The sequence below is a fragment of the Indicator indicator genome, chromosome 20 (assembly GCF_027791375.1).
Source record: "Indicator indicator isolate 239-I01 chromosome 20, UM_Iind_1.1, whole genome shotgun sequence".
Taxonomy (NCBI): Eukaryota; Metazoa; Chordata; class Aves; order Piciformes; family Indicatoridae; genus Indicator; species Indicator indicator.
Window position 1 is genome coordinate 13785758 of NC_072029.1, and position 20188 is coordinate 13805945.

General features: G+C 35.4%; 1 protein-coding gene across 1 annotated transcript in view; it reads left to right on the top strand.

The window, feature by feature from the left end:
* The window catches only part of PTPRN2 (protein tyrosine phosphatase receptor type N2), a 592229-nt gene that overhangs the window by 246905 nt on the left and 325136 nt on the right, over window positions 1-20188 (top strand). The window contains exons 10-11 of the mRNA XM_054390032.1: window positions 3407-3493; window positions 18336-18415. Of these exons, the coding sequence (XP_054246007.1) occupies window positions 3407-3493; window positions 18336-18415 (167 nt within the window). The remainder of the gene's footprint in view (window positions 1-3406; window positions 3494-18335; window positions 18416-20188) is intronic.

Below are 20188 nucleotides of genomic sequence, written 5' to 3' on the forward strand. Positions count from 1 at the left end.
AGGCAATCAGAAAAAGTAGTGGTAAAATCAAGATGAATTGTTAAGACACTGCGGGAGCCATGAATTTACCTTGATACAGAAAGAGTTAGCTGGTCTCAAGAGAACTTTAAAGCTTGAATAGTGTCCATGGGTAGGCCTTTTGCTGCTTTTGTTTTTTCCAGTACATGCTTAGTATCTCTCAGGCCAATGTAAGATGAAATTTCTCTTTTAAGAGTTCACCATTACTGGTTTTCTGAAATGTGTTATCACAGGCTCCCAAAGGAAAATGCATGAGTTGGACTTTTGTGGTAGCATGTCTGGAAACCAAGGGACTATAGCCCAGAGGCTATCTCTGTTCATGCTCCTCCAAGTACCAGCTAGGCCTGTGACCAAAAAGAGGTTTCCCCTCTCTCATCTCCCACTCCAGAAAACTAATGACCATTTTGACAGTTTAGACAAAGTAGTGTGGGCCATACCTCCATCCTTACCTTACTTCCAAGTCTTTGGCTGTGATGAAATCACTGGGGTTGTCTAAAGAGTCTTTCTACTGCTACAGTTTCTGTCTGAAGTATCTCACTACTTGTTCCTTATCTGAACAACGAATTTTTGTCTTTCTTTTTTGGTTTATGTAACACTTTGAATTAATTTCATGGTTGTTGAACCCTTGCAATCAATAGGTGAATCATTTTCATAAGACAGATGCCACCTCATAATATGGAACCTTCTTCCCATATAGAATGGAATGAAGCAAACTGAAAACCAAGCTTAGTACGTGAAAGATCACAAATAGTGACTGGTCCACAAGTGCTTTGTGCTTTCACTTGGGACATGGGGGAGGACCATGGGCAGGAACATAGGTAAAGTTTGCAGGTTATCTTCTAGTAACATAACCTGAAAAGAGATGGATGATGTTGGTGTGTGTTGCTGTTGCACAGTACACCGTTCACAGCTGTGCTGGTGGGAATGGTGTATTCTCTGTGTAAAGGAAGCTAAAGGCAATCCCTGTACAAACCATTCCACACCAAGCAAAGAGCAACACTAAACAAAAGCAAAGCAGAAATAAAGCATGGAGGAGGATGTTCTGGCATTTTTAGAGAAAGATTCTGAATATTCAACTCTCTACAATACAACTGCCACAGGACGGTAATAAACTGTGCATATCTATGAATGTTGAGTAGTTGGAAAAATAGCACTGGAAAATATTGTTATACAAATTAATCATTATTAGCATGAATCCTCAAATGTGATGGTGTGATCAGTGTTAGTACTGGTCCCAAAGAGTGAGAATACTGATTTTGCAACTTTCTTGTGCCATTATGAACGACAATTTCTTAGCCTTAGTTTGCAAACCTAAGTGTTTTAGTTTGATATTGGATAAGAATTACTAAGACTATTCCCGGATGTTCAGGATTACAAAATGACGCCTTCCAGCACCATTTTTTCTTCCAGTTTCTCTCCTGCATTCTTGCTGGGTTGTAGCATTTAAATGCTCTGATTATATCTCCCATTACTACTGCACCGACTTTTAGCAGCATACCTGTTTTTGAAGCCGGGGAATACTTTTCCAGTGGAGGAGGGGTAAGCAGGGAGTCAGAGGTAGAGCTTTTACAAATGAGACTCCTTTGGTAAAAAAAACGCACCAATGCACGCAGCAGACTGCCTGTACCACTGCATAGGCTTGCTATTACAGTAAAAGCCCACTTGCTGACACCAATCATTTCCATAAAATTTAAGCCAACATCTTTGGGAGAAAAGATTTAATTAACACATAAGCCCCTGAGTCACTATGACAATCTGCTTTCATACTGATGGGAATAATCACATTTCTACCCACTGACAGCCTTTGAAATATAGGGGGTTTATGAATAATCTATAGGACTTTTTTTTCCTTACAGAAACAATCAGATTTTTTGTTACTTTCCCATAAGAACATTTCTGTCTTAGACATCTCGAAAAACTCTAAATTTATCTGGTGCCTTGAGGGGCTACTTCTGCTTGTGTGACAGGAGGTCTCTTGAGCATTTTGGCTTAGTAGCATGAAGTAGCAATTCCATCTTAACCAAGATCCACATGAGATATTCCATTATTTAAATAGAGGTGCCCTAAGGGCAGTGTATGCAGAACCCAGTGCAATAAATAAATAAACAGTTCTCATTGCAGAAAATAAATAAAATTGTGGCAATGATTACCATGATATAAAATTAGATTCAAAAACTTTCACTGTGAGGCAGAAATAATAACCTAGGTGCACAGCTTTGGAAAAAAATTTTCCCCCCTTTAGTTCAGTTGAAAAGATCATGTCTAATAGTACATACTTTTTTTTTTTTTTTTGACGCCTCCTACTTGCTATAAACCCTTGAAGGAAAAAATACAGAGCCTTTTTTCCCCTGGGTTAGTCTCTTCATAGTTGTTCCTGATTTAGCATGGCATAAGTTAGATAAGTATCAAGCTTATAAGGTTTAATTTTATGATCTTTGGGACTTTAACAATGTTAGAGAGTAACTCTATCACCACATTTAGACAGAGAATGTTGTATCCCTTGTTCTCAGTGGACCTTCTTATATCATTTCCTTATCTTTTTCTTACTTAATACTTTTATATTTGGTTCCACAGTACTGAACAACAACAAAACAAGGTATGAACTGTATATTAGGTGCAGCATGTTTTAAATGTATCCTTAGAGTCGTACCAACTTTAATAACCTGAAATTTTTGCAAGTATAAATTTTGTATCTAGATAAGTGCTTTTTTAAATGGTAGCAATCCTCTTGTGTTAGGCTTGATTGCAACCTGTTTTCTAAATTAAAAAATGTAAATGTGGCATTGACAAAGGTTAGAGAGATTTAAAGTAGGTTCTGTCAACAGTGCATGCACACACCAAACTAAATACTACGTATCAAATCAGCGTCCTCTGGACTGTGCACCTTGCTCCATTGTTTACTTTCAAATCCATAATAATTTTATATCCTTTCACTGGGTGAAGATTCATTTTAAAAACTAATGAATTTAAAAATATGCTTTTCCCTTGTCCATTTGATTCTGAGCCTGCAATTTGACTTTCATTGTTTGTTTCCCTCCTTGTCTCGTCAATCCTTTTCTCTCTTTCTGTCCTTTTACTTTATTACATTTTTTATTGAGGACTGAGATGAACTGGTTGCTGCATCATGGGCCCATTACACTTCCTAACAATTCCATTTACACCTTATTGTTTGTCTTATTGCTGGAAAATTCAGGTGATTCATCATGCCTGAAGAAGCACCTGATCCCAATTCCCTTGATATCACGATCACTATGTGACAGGAATACAGTTAGTGGTGGCTTTCAGACTCTAAGAGGCCAAGGTGATAACTCTTTTGGGACTTTTAGCCTCTCAAGTATTGATGAGTTCCATTTTCATGATGCTCTGTTTTCTTCCTCCCTTTCAACAGCCCCGTGAGTGTGGAAAAGGGCTTGGAGTTAATAAATGAAGTGGCAGATCTCCTGAAGCTGCAGATGAGTGCCTTCGATGACATCAAGTACGTATAAGGCATTTGTCCCTTTTTTTTTTAATTGCATTTCTCACAATTTTTTAATAGCTTGTCTCACAGGAAAAGCAAGACTGCCAAAATTAGTGTGCAAGAGACACAAAAAGATGCTTTATATAACATCCCCTATGCACAGGATAAAATTATTTTGAAAAAAAAAAAAATAAAGACTGAAGTTTTCCTCTGGCTCCATAGGGAAAAATAGTCTGTTCAAAGTGCTGCAAAAATATTACCAACCTTATTTAACAGGTTCTAAGTAAGGAAAGTCTTGTGAAGGGTCACTATATACACTGCTGCTGAGGGGGGAAATTACATCAGAAATACATAAGAACTTAGATTCCTGGCTTTGAGTCTGGCACATGGCACAATAGGTCATGCCACTTGTTCAGCTACTCATTTAACAAGTCACAGGGAGTTCAGCTGTGCTGAGCTGCTGTTTTTCTTCATATGATTCATACTGATGAATGCTCTGCATGTTAATCTCCTGGAGTCCTCATTTGCCATGTTTAGTAAAATATTTTATATTGGGGATTTTCTGTAACCATATTGGTGGGAACATTTCTTCAGAAAACTTAATTCTTCCTTTGTGAAACAGAAAATAAAAATACTGTGATAGAAAAGTAATGGGAAAAGAGAGGTCAGCTGTGAGAGAATTTTAACAAATTGCTGGAAAGAAGTCACATCTTGACACACAGAAAATAACTGATGTCTGGGTAGCACCCAATTTCTGCCTATGTTTAGAAGCTTTGGAACTACTTATTTTGGTCCATGAGTCAGGTTGCTGAAGAGGACCATCTCCCTCAACTTTATTTGTACTTCCATCAGCTTTTGTATAACCTTTAGTTCCAGAGAATATAATTCATAGTTTAATACTGTTGTTTTAAGCCCTAGTCTGAAGCTGTATTTATTATTATTTGAAAAAAAAAATAACCTACCCTTTTTATTACTGTGTATAGAGGTAGAAATAGACTACTGGTGGGAAAATCTTTTCAGAATTCTGACCAATACCCAGACATATTTGCTTTCGTTGTTTAGAAGGAAAACTTTCACATATTTTCTTTGCTAGAACTTCTTTATATTGATGAAAGTCCTTTGCTTGTATTTTATTAAATGTATATTTTCATGAAAACCGAGTTTTCAATCACAAAAATATGATTGTATTATATTTCCTTCCTTTTAAAGGCAATTTGCAGCCCTGACTTTGAATACTAGCAGACAAAGTTTGCTGCAATTTTAACGGGGTAATCCCATGGAAGATTTTCTCTACTGGAATCAGCTGGTTCTGCTTCATTAACTTCATTCATTTACAGTACAAGAACACTTTCACCTACCTTTGTAATTGTTAGCATAAAGCCTTCGGTTATGTTTTTATCATTTGATAAATCACAACAACATTGCAATTGGCAGGCTGTGGATTTGTTCTCTAATGAAAAATATCCCTCCAGTGATATAGCTAGCTATAAACAACCTTTTTTTATTATTATTTTAATGTGTGACATTAGGGAGGCTGGTTATTTTGTGTTCATTAATATGCAGTCATATGACTGTACTGAAACTATTTGTATTGTATTGTCAGTATTTTGAAAACTGTGTTTTGAATTGTAGTAACTCCAAAGCAGCATTAAGTATTTGGTCTATCAACACAAACATATTCTTTGCCTTTTTAAAAGATCTATAAATCTGTGAAAGCTTTTCTCACATCATCTCAAGTTAGCAAAGAATTCATCTGTAATAAATTTTCTTCAGATAATGAGATGCTTTGACTTAGGTAAATCCATGAAAAGCCAAAGAAATGTGTAGCTGACCAGTAGATATTGCAGTAGTAGAGCCTTTTAGAAAAAAAGGCATCACCAAGCAAAGAATTAATGCTTTTTGAATTCGTTCTTTTGTCATCACTACACAGCCATCATTGGAAAACTGTGAATTTGAGAGCTCTGACTAGATTCTGAGTGGCATCGTGGAAAAGGGTTTCAGGAAAGACTTTATGTCATTGTTATTCTTAAACCATCTTTGACATATCAAAGTATGAGAATGAGGCCTCTCAGGAAATATGCTTTTTTACTTGGCCTAAGGCATCATGGACAATTCAAATTATTTTATTTTACTGGCAACTGAAAGTACTCTTTTTCTTAGGGATTCAAGTTTTTTAAAAGTTTACTTTGAACTCCAACTTGGGTATTAGCTTGATGTAAAACTCTCAGTTCTCTCTGTTACCTTCAAGAATTTAAAATGGTAAAAACCTAATGATGTAGGCCTGAATATTTTAGACCATTGCAACGGTTTCAGAATAAAGACATGTAAATGAAATCACAGGGTTAATTTGAGTGTATAGACAAAGCCATTGCATTCAATAGGAGTAGTGTCAGAAGAACTGAGGAGAAAGTTCTTAATTCTTACTTCTGCAGGTCCTAAAGTTTTAAAAATTCTCAATTAAGTGTTTCTTGTTCATTTCTCTAAAAAAATATTAATTTTAAAAGGATTGATTCCAAATACATTACTACCTTTTGCAAGTATCTTTCACTCTTCCTTATTTTTTTTTCCCCTGTGCTTTCAAGTTTGGTAAGCGAACAATTGCTTTTGCCATGGATTCTTAAAATTCCCATGTCAGTTCTTGATCAGTTGATGCATTGTAGTAATCAGCTTATTTTATCTTCTCTCCTTCACAATCCTGCCAACTTTAACCAATGGCCTGCAATTCACAGTATAGCCTCAGGCTTGGCTCCCAGAGCGTTCAGTCCACTTCTGCAGTTGGTTTGTTGTCAGGTTCACATTGGCATAAACTTTACTCACCCTGTGAAGCAAATCAGAGCGAATAGATTTGGGGAATTCATAATTAGAAATATTTCAATGCTGAAGAAAAGATCCAACATGTTAGCTGTCACTTTCTGATACAGCCTGAATACTTATAGAAGTAATAGTTATGCTTAATATGTTTTGTTAATGGTTATGTAGCTGTCAAATAATTCCATTATTTCTTATTACATCATTAGAGACCATTAAAAGGATATTAGCATGCTGATGTAATTATGCAAGCAGACGTAAAATGACTATAGTTATGATTTTATAATCTAATTATGGATGTCCAATGCCCCTGGTGATTGATTGCAGGACTGGTATCATGGATTGAAGTCAAATGGATTGTAATATTAGGAGTGTTTTAAAAAAATAACTTTACCACCCTGCAATCTGCAGCATTGACCTTCCTCATGTAATTACAGTTTTTCCACACATAGAGTAAATTTACAAACACAGAAGATTATAAAGAAACATCCAAGTATAATAAAGTTACTAAAGTCTTTATGCTAAACTGTGAAGGTAGTTGAAATATCTGATTCGGATTATCTAATGTAATGGACTGGACTGCAAAGTCATAAAACTTAGCCACTGTTCCCTCACCATGTGTGGGTGTTTTTCCAGTTTAAAGCTGAAACCTTCAGGCCTTAGGCTGGTTGTTCAACTTTCACCTGACCAATCTATCATCTAGAGATGAATTCAGTGTTTTACTTGAATAATTTCTTACATGAAAAATAGAAATGCAGGTTAACTGAAGGTGTGTATAGAAACTGTATAGAGGCTTCAGCTGAAAAAATACCTTTCAAAATTTGTAGCAATCACAGCAGAGTGGTTTGGCATTTTTCAAATAAAATACTATAATTTTAAAATCCAACATAATGATGAGCTTCAAAATCAAACTAAATTTCTCTTATTAAGAAAAACACCCTTTTATTAAAAAAAACTATATTTTTTTTCTGAACTGAAATAATTTTTCCTTTTTTTTTTTTTGTTCTGCTAACCAAAAATATCAATGTTTCAATAAAGACTAATTATGATATAGTCTTGAAAAAATAAATTATATGTATTTTTCTAAAGATCTCTGCCTTATTCCGTAAGTCAGGAAATAAAATGCTCAGTTAATGAGCATGTCTTCAATGTTTCATTTTAGTCTCATTGTTCAATGTGTGGCTTCAGGCTTTATTTATTGCATATTAGTCAAATCCTACTTTGAGGTCAGGAAATCCATTTCCTCTTGTTTTGTTTTGTTTCTTTCTATGGCACTATTGACTATGCTATCAAAATGCTTGACAAACATCAACTGATGTACTTAACTCACATGAGAGATGAGGTATTATTAGGACCATACAGTGATGTTGTTATGCATGAAGAGATTAAGAGCAAAGCATTTGCCAATATGAGGTGTCCAGTCTCATGTCTCAGAGTATAGCTTATTCAGCCTCTTCTGTAAAGAACTTCCCTTACTGAGATCCCATTGATTTCAATTACTGTTCTGAGTCTTCACCAGTCCCAGAAGTCAGCTCACAGTTTGTACAGTCCTACTTGGCTTCAAATGAACTGAGTCTGAATCTGATACAGAACTGAATGGTAGCAGCAGAACTCCAAGTAACAGTAGGACCTTTACATCTTTGTAGTTCAATACCTTATTTGCAACATGCTTCATGAAGTCTGATAAAAATTAGGCTGAGGCCCCCGAAGATATTGGTCTTCTCTAACAACTGGCTGCCATCCTTTCTTGAATGACAAGGAACCTATTGAAAAAAAAAATAGCCAACCAAACCAAAACTATTTTGAAAAGGAAGACTGCAAATCTAGATACAAAGTCAAGATTAGTTTTTCCTGTTGTTTGGCAGTATGTCCTTAGTGACAGTTATGTTTTTTTAGCATGTTTTTATATAAATGGTGGTCTGAAAAAAGCTTGAATGTGGAAGGCTTATCATGAGGACAGCTACAAGCACTTTCTTGGCATACTTCAAATCTCTTTGCAAGCAGTGGGGTTAGAGGCACTTTCCACCTCCTTTTCAAAGAAAAGGCCTTACATGACCAAACAATACCTATCATTATCGTTGTTCTTAGTAGGGGCTGAAATGACTGGGCTGGAATAAATACAATTTGAAAACCCAACCAACCATCCCAGTGAAAAGAACTTGAACTGAGGAATATGTCTGAAAATCAAACCGAGTGGTAAAAGTTTTGAGAAGCTTTAAATGTGTTCAAATCAGAAGTGTTGGGCAGGCAGACTGATGAGTGGAGTTCCCAGCCTCACCTATTATGAACATGTGCACTGGCTGTAGTGTCCTAATCTTGCTGTATAGGTTTTGTTCATTGTTTGTCATGTGTTTTACTAACACCTGAAGAACTCAATCAGCCAGTTAATCATATTCAGTCATCCAGAACCTAAACACTGGAACACTACTTGGTGTTTTCACTTCACCATGCTGATGTATTATGACATGTGGTATATGTATGCTCTAAATGTGAACATCTCAGGAAATTATTGGCAGCTTTAGAGGCAGGGTAGTGTGAGGGAGGACAATTTAACCACTGAGCATTAGCAGGACAGGTGAGACAGTGTTTTCTTAGGATTGCATCTGCAAACTTCCCCCTTGTTGTACAGATACTCTACGATTCCTTTCTCCATGATTTGATGTGATTAATCTTTACCAAAATTGTATGTTGAACATCTATGAATTAATATTCTTGCAATTTTCTTTCTAGATGGCAGATTTTGGATTTTGCTGTATATGCCATTTAGTTTTCACTGAGAGGAATGTTCTAATACTATGCTTATGAAAAAACCTTCTCTCCTTAAGGTATTCTAGTATCAACCAGCAATAGAATGAATTTTTAGTTCCATAGTTCCATTCCATTTATTGTCCAGAAATTAAAAACATTTTTATTTCAATTTGAGCTGTCCTATGCTTGGTCTCAATACAGAGAGATACCTTTCAAAAATATCTGCCACCTTTTTTTTTTTTTTTTTTTTTTTTAAATAACAAACCAACAGACTAAGGCTATTTGCCATAATCTTGTTTAAAATGCTATAAAAGCATAACTCTGAAATAATGGAACCGCTTTTATTCAAACTTGACTTCTTCCACGGATTTAATGAGTCTGGAAAACAAATTGTCTGCGAAATGTACTGCTGTAACTCATTGCATGCAGGCTTTTATAAGAAATTACATTGTGTTTCCTGCTACATGTTGTCTTATTTGACAACTAATTTATATAATATAAAGATACATCAATTTTTAAAGGAATGAGGATAACAAAACAAAAATAAGGTGGAAATTTCAAGTATGCATTCCTTTACTTAAAAATGAGTGATTTCTCAGCCTTAGCATTACATTTGTCTCATGGCTTTCCCCCCCCCGAGGTACAATATATTTTGTGTGCTTTTCTTTAATAAATGTGCATGTATCCAAGATAATTTTTCCTCTCTCTTGTAACCTTCCTGCTAGAAAAATATAAAAATACATTAAAATAACAAGAAAGATTTCGACCTGTTGCATTCAATGAACTCTAGGTGACGAAATACAAAGACTATAAAAATCTAGGGAGACTGTTATAAACAAAAATGTACAAAGTTTGGCTTTCAATTCCCATGTTTAATCTCATTAAATCAGAGGATTGATAGGTTGGACTGGATGATCTTGGAGGTCTCTGCCAACCTGCTTGATTCTATGATTAACACCTTTGAAATCAAAAGCAGAATTAAATCCAGTGTTATAGATATATCTCCATGTTCTCATAGGTCCCTACTCACAGAGGATATTTTTCCAGATAACTGAGCTTCTGAGTTTTAGCTGTCTCTTTATTTAACTTCGTATTTTTTTTTACTGTTCATCTCTCTGTGTGACTGAGAATCCCATTATGTTCCCTTTTAACAAAATTAGAGTTCATAACATTATAGGGTAGGCAGGATATACTGCTTTGTTTCATGCAAGTCACTGAATATGTGCCATTGGGTTTTTCACATATTATTAACAGGTAATCATTTCCATTCTACAGATGGGTAAATTGAAACTCAAGATGGTTTATTTGATTTTCCTTAAGATGGTACAGAACTTGGTGACAGATATGAGAATAGAAACAGAGAACTGTGATTCTCACTCTTGAACTGAAGCTTGGTCTACAAATAGAATAACTAATATTAGAAATGGCAAAAGATTATGATGCAGAAAAGAATAGTCCCTTATAAAAAAAATGTACAAAACTAATCATGTCCTTGTCTTTCTTGATTCTCCTGCTCATGGCTATGTATCAGGGCTCCTGCCCTGATTTTCCTATGTACAAAAGCATGTATATTTCTCTCTCTCACTTGGATGGTTGGATGGATTGTAAGAAGCTTAAAAAGATAAATAATACTTATCTCCTTTTGTTTTTTAAGCTCTAGCCAGTAAACATTGCATGCTTAGGCCCATGAGCTAACCCTGCCTGTGAAAGGGTTTGCATTCCTCAGAAGTCATAAAGGCAGTTGGAGCACATAAACATCTGTAGGTGCAAGCAAAAGAGCTCAATAAATTCTTGCAGTGCCTCCCTTGGAAAGCAAATGCCTCTACCATACATCTGGGTATGAGGGGAGATCAAGAATGAGTCTTCTAGTTGGTCTTCTCAGAGCTAAAGAAGACACCAGCAGGTTTTTAAGTAGGCAGACAAGAGGACTCTGGTTGTAGCACTCATAATTTTGTAGCTTGTTGAATTGAAACTGTATCAAATTTGGGTGTTTTGGTCTTTGGTTGTGCTGCCTAATCGTCATCAAAGAAATCAGTCTTATCTGTCTCCTATCAAAGCTGTGAGCATGCTGAACTTTTACCTCTGCAGAAGTCCTAACACACGAGTCATGCTCTTCATTAATTACTAAAAGTCACTTGTGCAAACTGAGCATAAGGTGACTATCATCCCAGTAGACAAATTTTACATGTTATTTCAACAGACTCCATTAACAACAGAGGTGTGCAGCGGTTAAGTAGACTTGAGGTCAGTAAAATGCATTGAGTGCTTACTGCCTAAACATTAAAACCATCTGCTGTCTGTGTAGCAGGCAGGCTACTAAAAGATACAAAGAGGAACATAAATCTAAAGAAAATACAGTTTTCTTACTTTTTTTTTTTATTTTTAAATACGTATGACATAACATTTTTATCCTCTAACTTAAAATCTTTAGGGACTGAAAGCAAAATCACTGTACATTTAAGTAGCATTTTAAGACTGTTTTCCCACTCTCTCAGGGTCCAAATAGTCTTTTGCTGCAAAGAAGTGCAGCACTTGTATGGTTTGTTCTATTAAATACTGTAATTAAGAACATTATTTGCACGGAAGGTAAAGCTGGCAACTTTTATGTACTCAGCATGGTGAAAATGTCAAGTTTCATGGCTTGTGACAGATTAATAGAAAAATTATTTTAAAACTCTGCAAATTATTCATAGATATTGAGTAATCATCAGAAGGTGCATTTTATGAAGAACAAAAATAGGACAAACTAAGTGTAGCATCAGCCTCTAAAGTGAGCATTGTCTCTTTTAAAAATCATTTAAATTGTATGCTTAGCAAAATAATTTTCACTTCAGATGAACTGGTAAAATTTTAAGGATACTGTTTTATCACTTTTGCACTGTCAATTAGTGTCAGTATGCTTAGGTAATTTTTTGTATTTATAGTTTACATGATTAGTATAAAATTCATGATGAATAACTAGAAGTCCATCATTTAGTATTGGTTGGTATCAGAGACCCACTAAACATGGACTGATGTTGTTGGAAAGCATCCCATTCTGGACCAGACATCCCTTTTCTGTGACTTTAGTCGTGACATTATTCTAATGACAGTAGTGACTTTAGTCTTGAAATTATTCTAATGACAGTAGTATGTCAGTCAAAATACATTTCATTATTTTTTCCACCTTGTAGTGCTGCCTTCTCTCCCTCTAAAACAATGTTCCATGAAGTCACTCTGAAGCACTAGTCATTTCAAAGGGAAAGTAGAGAGCAGTTCAAGTTGCCCAAAGAAATATCTGATTTATTAAGTTTGTAGATGTTGGTAAATCTGAGCTGCAACCATCAAATCCAAACCTCAGTTTGGTTTCTGTGTAGTTACCTTTGCAAGAGGTGATTGCTGTGAAACTATTGATCTGCTTAATCTTTGTGATCTCTGTTACACCTCACCCAGCTGCTTGGTGTAAAGCACTCTAGTGAAAATGTAAGTGGTGATAGAAAATCAACCACTAACTGGTGAGCACTGCAATTAATGTTGTTCCCTTAGCAGGGATTTTGCTTTTCCATCTGTAGTACTTGGTTATTGTCAGACATAAAGTGTGATGTTAGCAAAACAAATCTTTAACTTTCTCTCTCTGTGCTAGCTGTGTGTTTACTACAGGATCACACTTCTGTGGACGATGTTGCAAACAAACACTTTGTGCTTAGTGTACATAAAGGATGTAAATATGAATAAATAATACATTTTCAACTGTATTGCAGCACTTTGTGGAACAGTGACTTTCTGCAGTTTAAGAAGTGTGTTAAAGAGTTTTCAGAGAAAGGATCAGTTTACTAAAACAGAAAAAGATTTGTTAATTGATCACTGGCTGTACATAACGTATCAGTAGAAATGTGAGAATACATACAGCTGTACATTGACATTCATTCAGTTCAGGTGCAAGATGAAGCAAATCTTTGAATGGTAAAGGTATTAAGAGTGAGAGGTGTATGCCTTTTTATTATGAAGTCTGAATGATGATCAGTATTCTTTACTGAACAGGAAAGTAATCTTGTAGTTAGTCAGCATAATACCTCCTTCATGGATTTCCTGAATCTTTGAAGTTTATTCAGGTACCTGCTTTTATAATATAAATAGAGTATGACAGAATTTTCAGAAAACAAATCTTGGTCAGCATTCCTGGTCAAAAAATATGGTGAAACTTGAATCAAGCAGTTAATGGATTTACAGCTGATCTGAATATCAGAAGGAGAACAAAATGTGCACTTCTTAATCCATTTGTGTGTTATGTGACAATGACCAGATGCAATTTTCTGCCTTTACTTTGCTCTGGAAACCATGTCATATTAGCATATTGCATTACAAAAATGCCTCTTTTAATCATATTCCTTTTTGCTATTAATATGATTTGATGTATGTTCATATACCTACACACACATATATCATATTACATATTTATTGCAGTATGAGCTTTTACATATTTCCAAAATTGAGAAGGTGCAAAGGAGGCTTCTGTGCAATATAAACAATGGACATAAGCTTCAAATTCCTAAACACAGTAAGCACAGAAATGTGTACCCATTGCAAGTCATTAGTTCAAGCCCACCAAACATTTCCTGAGACAATTACCTTTGCTGCTATAAAATTTACTTTGCACAATCCTCTGGAGCGTTACTAATTGCTTTTCTTAACCTCCAGAGATTAAAGGATTTTGAAATGAACATATAGACAAGTAGTGGCTCTAATTTCAAATCTAAGCTTTATTAAAGCAAGCTCAGTTTTAGGAAATAGGGTCATTAAGAGAATGTTTAATGTTGGAAATATCCAATCCTAGTTTCCTCATTTTGCTCCAATCTTGAGAAATTGCTGTCTGCCTTTGTTTTTTTTTTTAAATGCAGTTCAAGCTCAACTCATTTCCATCTGGCATCAGCTCTATGTCTCATCTTCAAGAATACACACAGCCATGTTGGCACTTGTTTCTCAAATCCTTTTCCACTAGGGGGTATGATAGACTGTGACTGTATTTCACTGTAAAACCTTCTGTATGATATTGTAATACTAAAGTATACACAGATGAGGGAGAAGAACAGGCATGCAAAGCCTGGTACATAATTTATGGAGATTCAAATCCTGTCATTCATAAATATAATTATAACCTACGGCTTGAAAGTGATATGGACCTTGCCATATTGATCATGCTCCAGCTCTGTTTGTTCAGATCATTTATTTGTTGACAGGCAAAATATAATAAGAATGTTGTGAGACAGTAAAACAATTAATGAAAGGAAATATTTCTATTTTACACAAAGAATAGTGTTTGTTTCTGTGCGTGTCGTGCACCCTCCCACCTTCCGATGGGAAATATAAACCCAAGGGGGTGGGGATATTATTAAATCAGCAATCAACCTTCAAGTCATTTTGGTATAAACACTGTAATTATTTCATCTCTGGTAAACAGAATATAAGACAACAGCACATAAGGGTGACAATTTGCAATATGCTTTGAATGTCTTTGTTAAAAAAAAAAAAACACAACTATTATGGCTGAAGGCAACATTATTGAAATGAAAAAAAGCAGAAGTGGTGACAGCCAACAGAGGGGGTAATTAGTCAGTAAATTTCAAGTAACAAATTTAGCAGATTATTGCAACAGACATTACATTTTGGTTCAGGAGAAGTCACTGTTTATTTGCCTTGAAGCCAGACCAGCTTACCTTTATTAAAAAAAAAAAAAAATCATAACCAAGTATTAGAAAAAAAGTGGCAAATGTGATTATAACAGTATAGTCCAGGTGCCTTCTAAATTTCATGATCTTTTATTTAGGTGGGTATAAGTTCCCACTTCCCTTATGTCAGAAGTCAACCCCAAATTTACATAGATGCAATTGTAGCAAACAGCTTGGGGTGAAAACAATAAACAATATAAAATATTGTCATTCTATATTAAAAGTGCCACTATCTAACACTTTTAATCTTGCTTACTGCAGGTACATGTCTTAGGTGGAGGCTATGCCTCAGACAGGGAATTGTGGCTTCCATTGCTGATCGCTTTCACCTGCACGCTTCAGCTGGCCGAGTGTTGGCAGGATGTAACCTGCCAGCCTGGACAGATGCCTCTGCTAATGGGCAGCACCCTCCCTGATCTGTGGGAATGGTTTGCTTGTAATTCATCAGGTCATAAACAATTGTGTGCACTTTGGTGTGCCTCCATATTTAGAATGATGCAACGACAATTGCCGTTAATATTACCTTGGCTTCTGAGGATTTGACAGTGTCATGAAAAAGCAGTCTCATCTATCTAATTTAAAATTCCTGGTTAGGAAGTATCAGGGGTGCATTTTATATATCTTAGAACCTTTTTCTCAGGCTAGTTGACCTCTTCTTAAAGTCTTTTAAAAAAATAATTTTATCATCAAATAATTATTGTTATTGTTTAAATGTTCTCATCCAGCACATAATGAACAGTGAAGAATTCCCCAAAGGGCATCTATTGTTATTGAAATGTTTATTTATTGAGTGCTTTTGCCAGAAGCACCCCATGAGAAAAATCTCATTTTATGAGCTCCTTGAAGCAGTCCGTTCCCAAAACATTGAGCAGAAATGCAATTTTGACCAAGTAATCTCAAGGTCTTTTGTTTGCTTTTAAATAAACAGCAGAATATCAATGTGCAAAGGGTTGTGACAGGAGCTGCTTTATTTTCTGTATTTTGTAAATATTCCTAATGAAGCTGTGCTTATGTAGTTGTCAGGTGATTTTTTTTCTACATCAAGCATTCAATTGCTACAGTAGAGAAAAACAATATCCCACAAAGCAATATGTGAGTGGGTGATTCTGAGATTTTTCTTTCCTGCAGAAGAGCAGTGTTGGCCCAATATAATCCCACTTGCATAAAGGAGTTTCCCCTCCCCCCTTGTTTTTTGCTCTTTATTTACCTAATTTTCCCATCATCTGTGTGGAGGAATGACAGTGCTTGTGGCAATGGATACATGGGCACAACTTGGCTTCTGTTGTGCTCCTGGATTATCCAGGTGGAGTCAGTAGAGAATAGTGAGATGGTCCCTGCCTGGCTTCCCTGCCTGTGCTGGATCACTGTGCATAGCTGCAGTGAGTGGGGTAAAGGGACAGCTGCAGGGAGTGAGATCAGGATCAAAATTAGAAGCAAAATAGACAAGGGAAAGAGTGAAGGAAACTTGTTATGCCTTTGCTGTTAAAGCTGAAAGAGTGCTTGAGAGTTTGTGTTGGTTCCAGATTCTCAGCTATAATGAACTCTGCAGTGTAGATTTGGGGGGAAATATCTAGAGTTGGTTTTTCACCCTGTCGTTGTTGTTGGACAGCTGTGTTCTGGGGTGGTACCTGCTTTTATTTAACACAAACTTCTAATTACAGTGCAAATGTCTGAGCAGCCACAGAGGAATCATCATTCCTCTTAGGCTGCAATGCAGAAAGAAGGACAGTGCAAAATTAGCTATATTCAGTGTGTGGTATCATGAAACTCCCAGGTGCATTTTACAGTTGATTATCTCAGCATTAGTGAAAGAATTGGAGAATGGCCTAAATTTTTGTAAAGCATTTACCTCCAATAAAATGTACTTTGCAGTTTTTTAGTATTATGACTAAAATATTCCTTAAATTGTGCTTATAAATGCTTTAGAATTATCTAACATTATTAAAGTAAGTTTCTTGTACATTAATGATTTGGCATCTGGAGTGTCCTTTAGCAATAAAATCTCTCTGTTTTCTTTTTCTCTTCCCCCCTGCCATTTTAGAGAAAAATGATGGATTAATGACAGTCCCTATTAACTCCAGTTAACTCTAGTAAAAGATTGAAGGGCTGTTTCTTAGTCTTACTCTGATTCCCTTTATGACCTCGAAGCACACTTTTATGGTTAGTAATATTATTTTTCTTCCTCAAATGGAAAAAGTTTAAAGGAATTTCTGTCAATTATGCACACTTCATTAAGTGCTTTGCATTGTATGAATGCAGAATATTAAAATGTTAGTAAAGGAGTAATTGAATGCTTCATTTCAAGCCCTGCAACAGAAATATTTTTCAAGTTATTTCTTTCATGTAGCTGTTTTTCAAATTCAATTCTTTTATGAGCTACAACTATAGGAAGCGTATGGTTCAAGCCAATGTACTTCACCTTTTAAGCAAGATTGTTATTCATATTATAAATATAATTTTTTTCATTGATTATATAAATAATAAAAATTTAGGAGCTATGTAATACATAATATGTAAGTGAAATTTTATAGTAGTGCCTTTTTTTGTCTTTGTTGAGCCCTTGTGCTCTTTTCCCCTGGAAATTATTGTGTTATACTTTCCATAGTCTCTTAGTACTCAGGAATTTTCTTTAAAAATACATTTACTATATTTGTGTATGCATGTGTGTATTTCTTTTACCTTTTTCATATATATATATATATATATATATATATATACACACACACATGTACTTTAGTATAGTTTTAAGGATATCTGAACTGCAATTTCCTTTTTTTCCTTCCATGAGCTGTGCATTTAAGTTGGATATTATTGAGATGCATGGAGAATCAATGCGATACGTATATGTATTTTTTTTTTTTCTCTAAAAATGCACAATGAATTTTTTTTTGTGTGAAACCCTGAACACTACTCTGCAATTCTTCATCTGGCTGATCACTACCTTCCTTTGTACATGCTTTATAGATTTTCATGCCATGAAGGACCGTCAGTGTACACCCCAAAAAGCCACCACAAAATCAAATAATTTCCTCTCATAAGTCATTCAGAGATGATTACCTCTGTTGTTAGAGATGAGTAATTTGTGCTTTCTCATCAAAATTAGCCTTTGGATCAGATATATCCAAAAACTTTTCCCCACACATGTTCTTGCAAGACATGATCAGGATAAATACGTGTCTCTTCATTGCCCCTCTGACTTGCAGTGTGACAGCAGAACTCAGCTTGTGCTGATGTTAGGCATATAGAATTTGAAACTATGCATAAATCTTCTTTGGATGCTGAATTCCAGTGGTGATCCATGCTGTACTTGGGTGAATAACAAATTCAGTGCCTCCATTTTTCCATCTTTGTAACGAGAACAGTATTTACAGGAGTATTCTGAAGTTTAGTTAATGTCGTTGAAATACTTTCAGACAGGCACAAGATACACACAAGAAACCACAAGAGGTATAAAAATGTATGCAAATGTAGCTAATGAAGCAAAAGAAAGAGGACTAAATGGTGTCTTAATAGGTTCTCTTTAAAAACCTATTTTGATAAGGAATATTATGCCATGGCTCTTGATTAGGAATCTTACATTTTTTAATAATCTCTTCCAGCGTGGTGGGACCAGCTGTGACCTTCAGAGTGCACTCAAACCTCCAAAACATTTCAACTGCAGATGTTGCCAAAACAGCAGGTAAGTCCTTGTCTTCTGTTCCTAAATTGTGACCTCTCACATGTCCTTTTAGTGGGCAGTAGCACTACAAACAGTACAGACATCCCATTCTCTCAGAAGATTGGCATTTACGGGGGGAGACAGTCAAGAGGTAAGTGACACATATGGCATATTTAAGTTTGACATCTATGACTCAATTGAAACCGTCTGAGACTTTGTTGTTTGTCAGGGAGGTGGATTACATAGAGACTTGGAGTCAAGGCCTGGCGTGGTGTTGTCATGAATTTGTAGAATACATTGGTTACTTGTAAATGAGGATATCATACCTTCTCTGTTCCAGTACATCTCTCTCAGGGAACAAAACTGTTATTATGTTTTACTCTTAATTTCCGGGTCAAAAGATGGTGGAATACACCTTTGATGGTCTAGTGTTTAGGCAATTTAACTGGCAAGTTAATCTTGGGAGTTGTATTTCTAGGGCTAAGATGTTTCTGATTACATAGTGCTGATTTAAGGCTTCTTGTCAGCTTGGCTAACTGTATAATGGAGTGTTGACTGCAAGAATCATTTTCTGCAAAGTAACTGAGTTGATAACTGATTTGCTTCCAAATCAGTCGATAGGTTTAAAAAATTATGAGTAAACATGTTGCAATGTTGCTTGAAAATAGGAGAAAATGTTTAAATAAATACTCAGAGCACTAACCCTTCCATTGACTTCTCCCTTCTGCATGGATGAATTTAGAAAGAGTTGGACTATTTCCCATGCCAGAAATTTCCTCTGCAGCTCCATTGTAGAAAGGTCTTATTAACTGATGATTAGAGCAGCAAACGGGATACTGTTTTTCTTAAAAGACTTTAACAAGCCAAAGAGCTGTAGGTATTTATTGCCAAAAGTAGGAAATGACATTAAATTGATGATTGAATTACAGGACACCTAAATGTGCATGATTTACTTGGGAAAAATTAATATGTTTTTTTTTTCTAGCAGTGTCCTGCGTTTTAAACCTAATTAATCTCTCTGAAGGGATCAACAAATATTATGCAGCTGGTAGAGCCTACTTGGATTGCCAAAGACTTTTGACAAGGTTTTTCACTAGAATTTCTTAGAATGTTGAATATGGATCACAAAAATGATGGCTCAGTAATTGGTTTTGAGGCAAGAAACACAGATTAGGAAAAAAATTATTAGTTTTTTAAAAGGCTAGAGATAGCAGAAAAATGGGAGGATCTCTTCTGGGACTGTGGTATTCAACATACTTATAAATGACTTGGAAAGAGAGTGAGCAGTGTGTAATGAGAAATCCTATTAATAATATTAAATTATTCACAGTATTAAAGGTAAAAGTTGATCTTAGAAATGTATAAAAACCTTACCAGACTGAGTGACTGTACTCAAAATGGCAGGTTAAATCCCTTATAAATTAGTCTAAAAAAATTGCATATGGAAAAGAAAATAGCTTTATATATGAAGCTCTAGGTTTAAATAGGCTATAACTGCTCTGGAGTAAGAATTTAGTGTAGTAATAGATAATTTAATGAAAATAACAATTCACTCTCTAGTTGAACAACAAAAGTGTTTCTAGGAATGATTTGGAAAGAAATAGAAAACAGAACAATATAATTTGTTCTTGTTTAAATCTACGCCTTGCCTGTATTTAAATACAAATACAGTTCTGCTTCTTCTACCTCACGGAGGTTAGAATCTCTGGTTGCAAAAAAAAATTCAGAAAAAGACAGAAGGCATGACTGTAAGTACAGAGTATCTTCCATATAAGAAATGGTGAAATAAGGCGG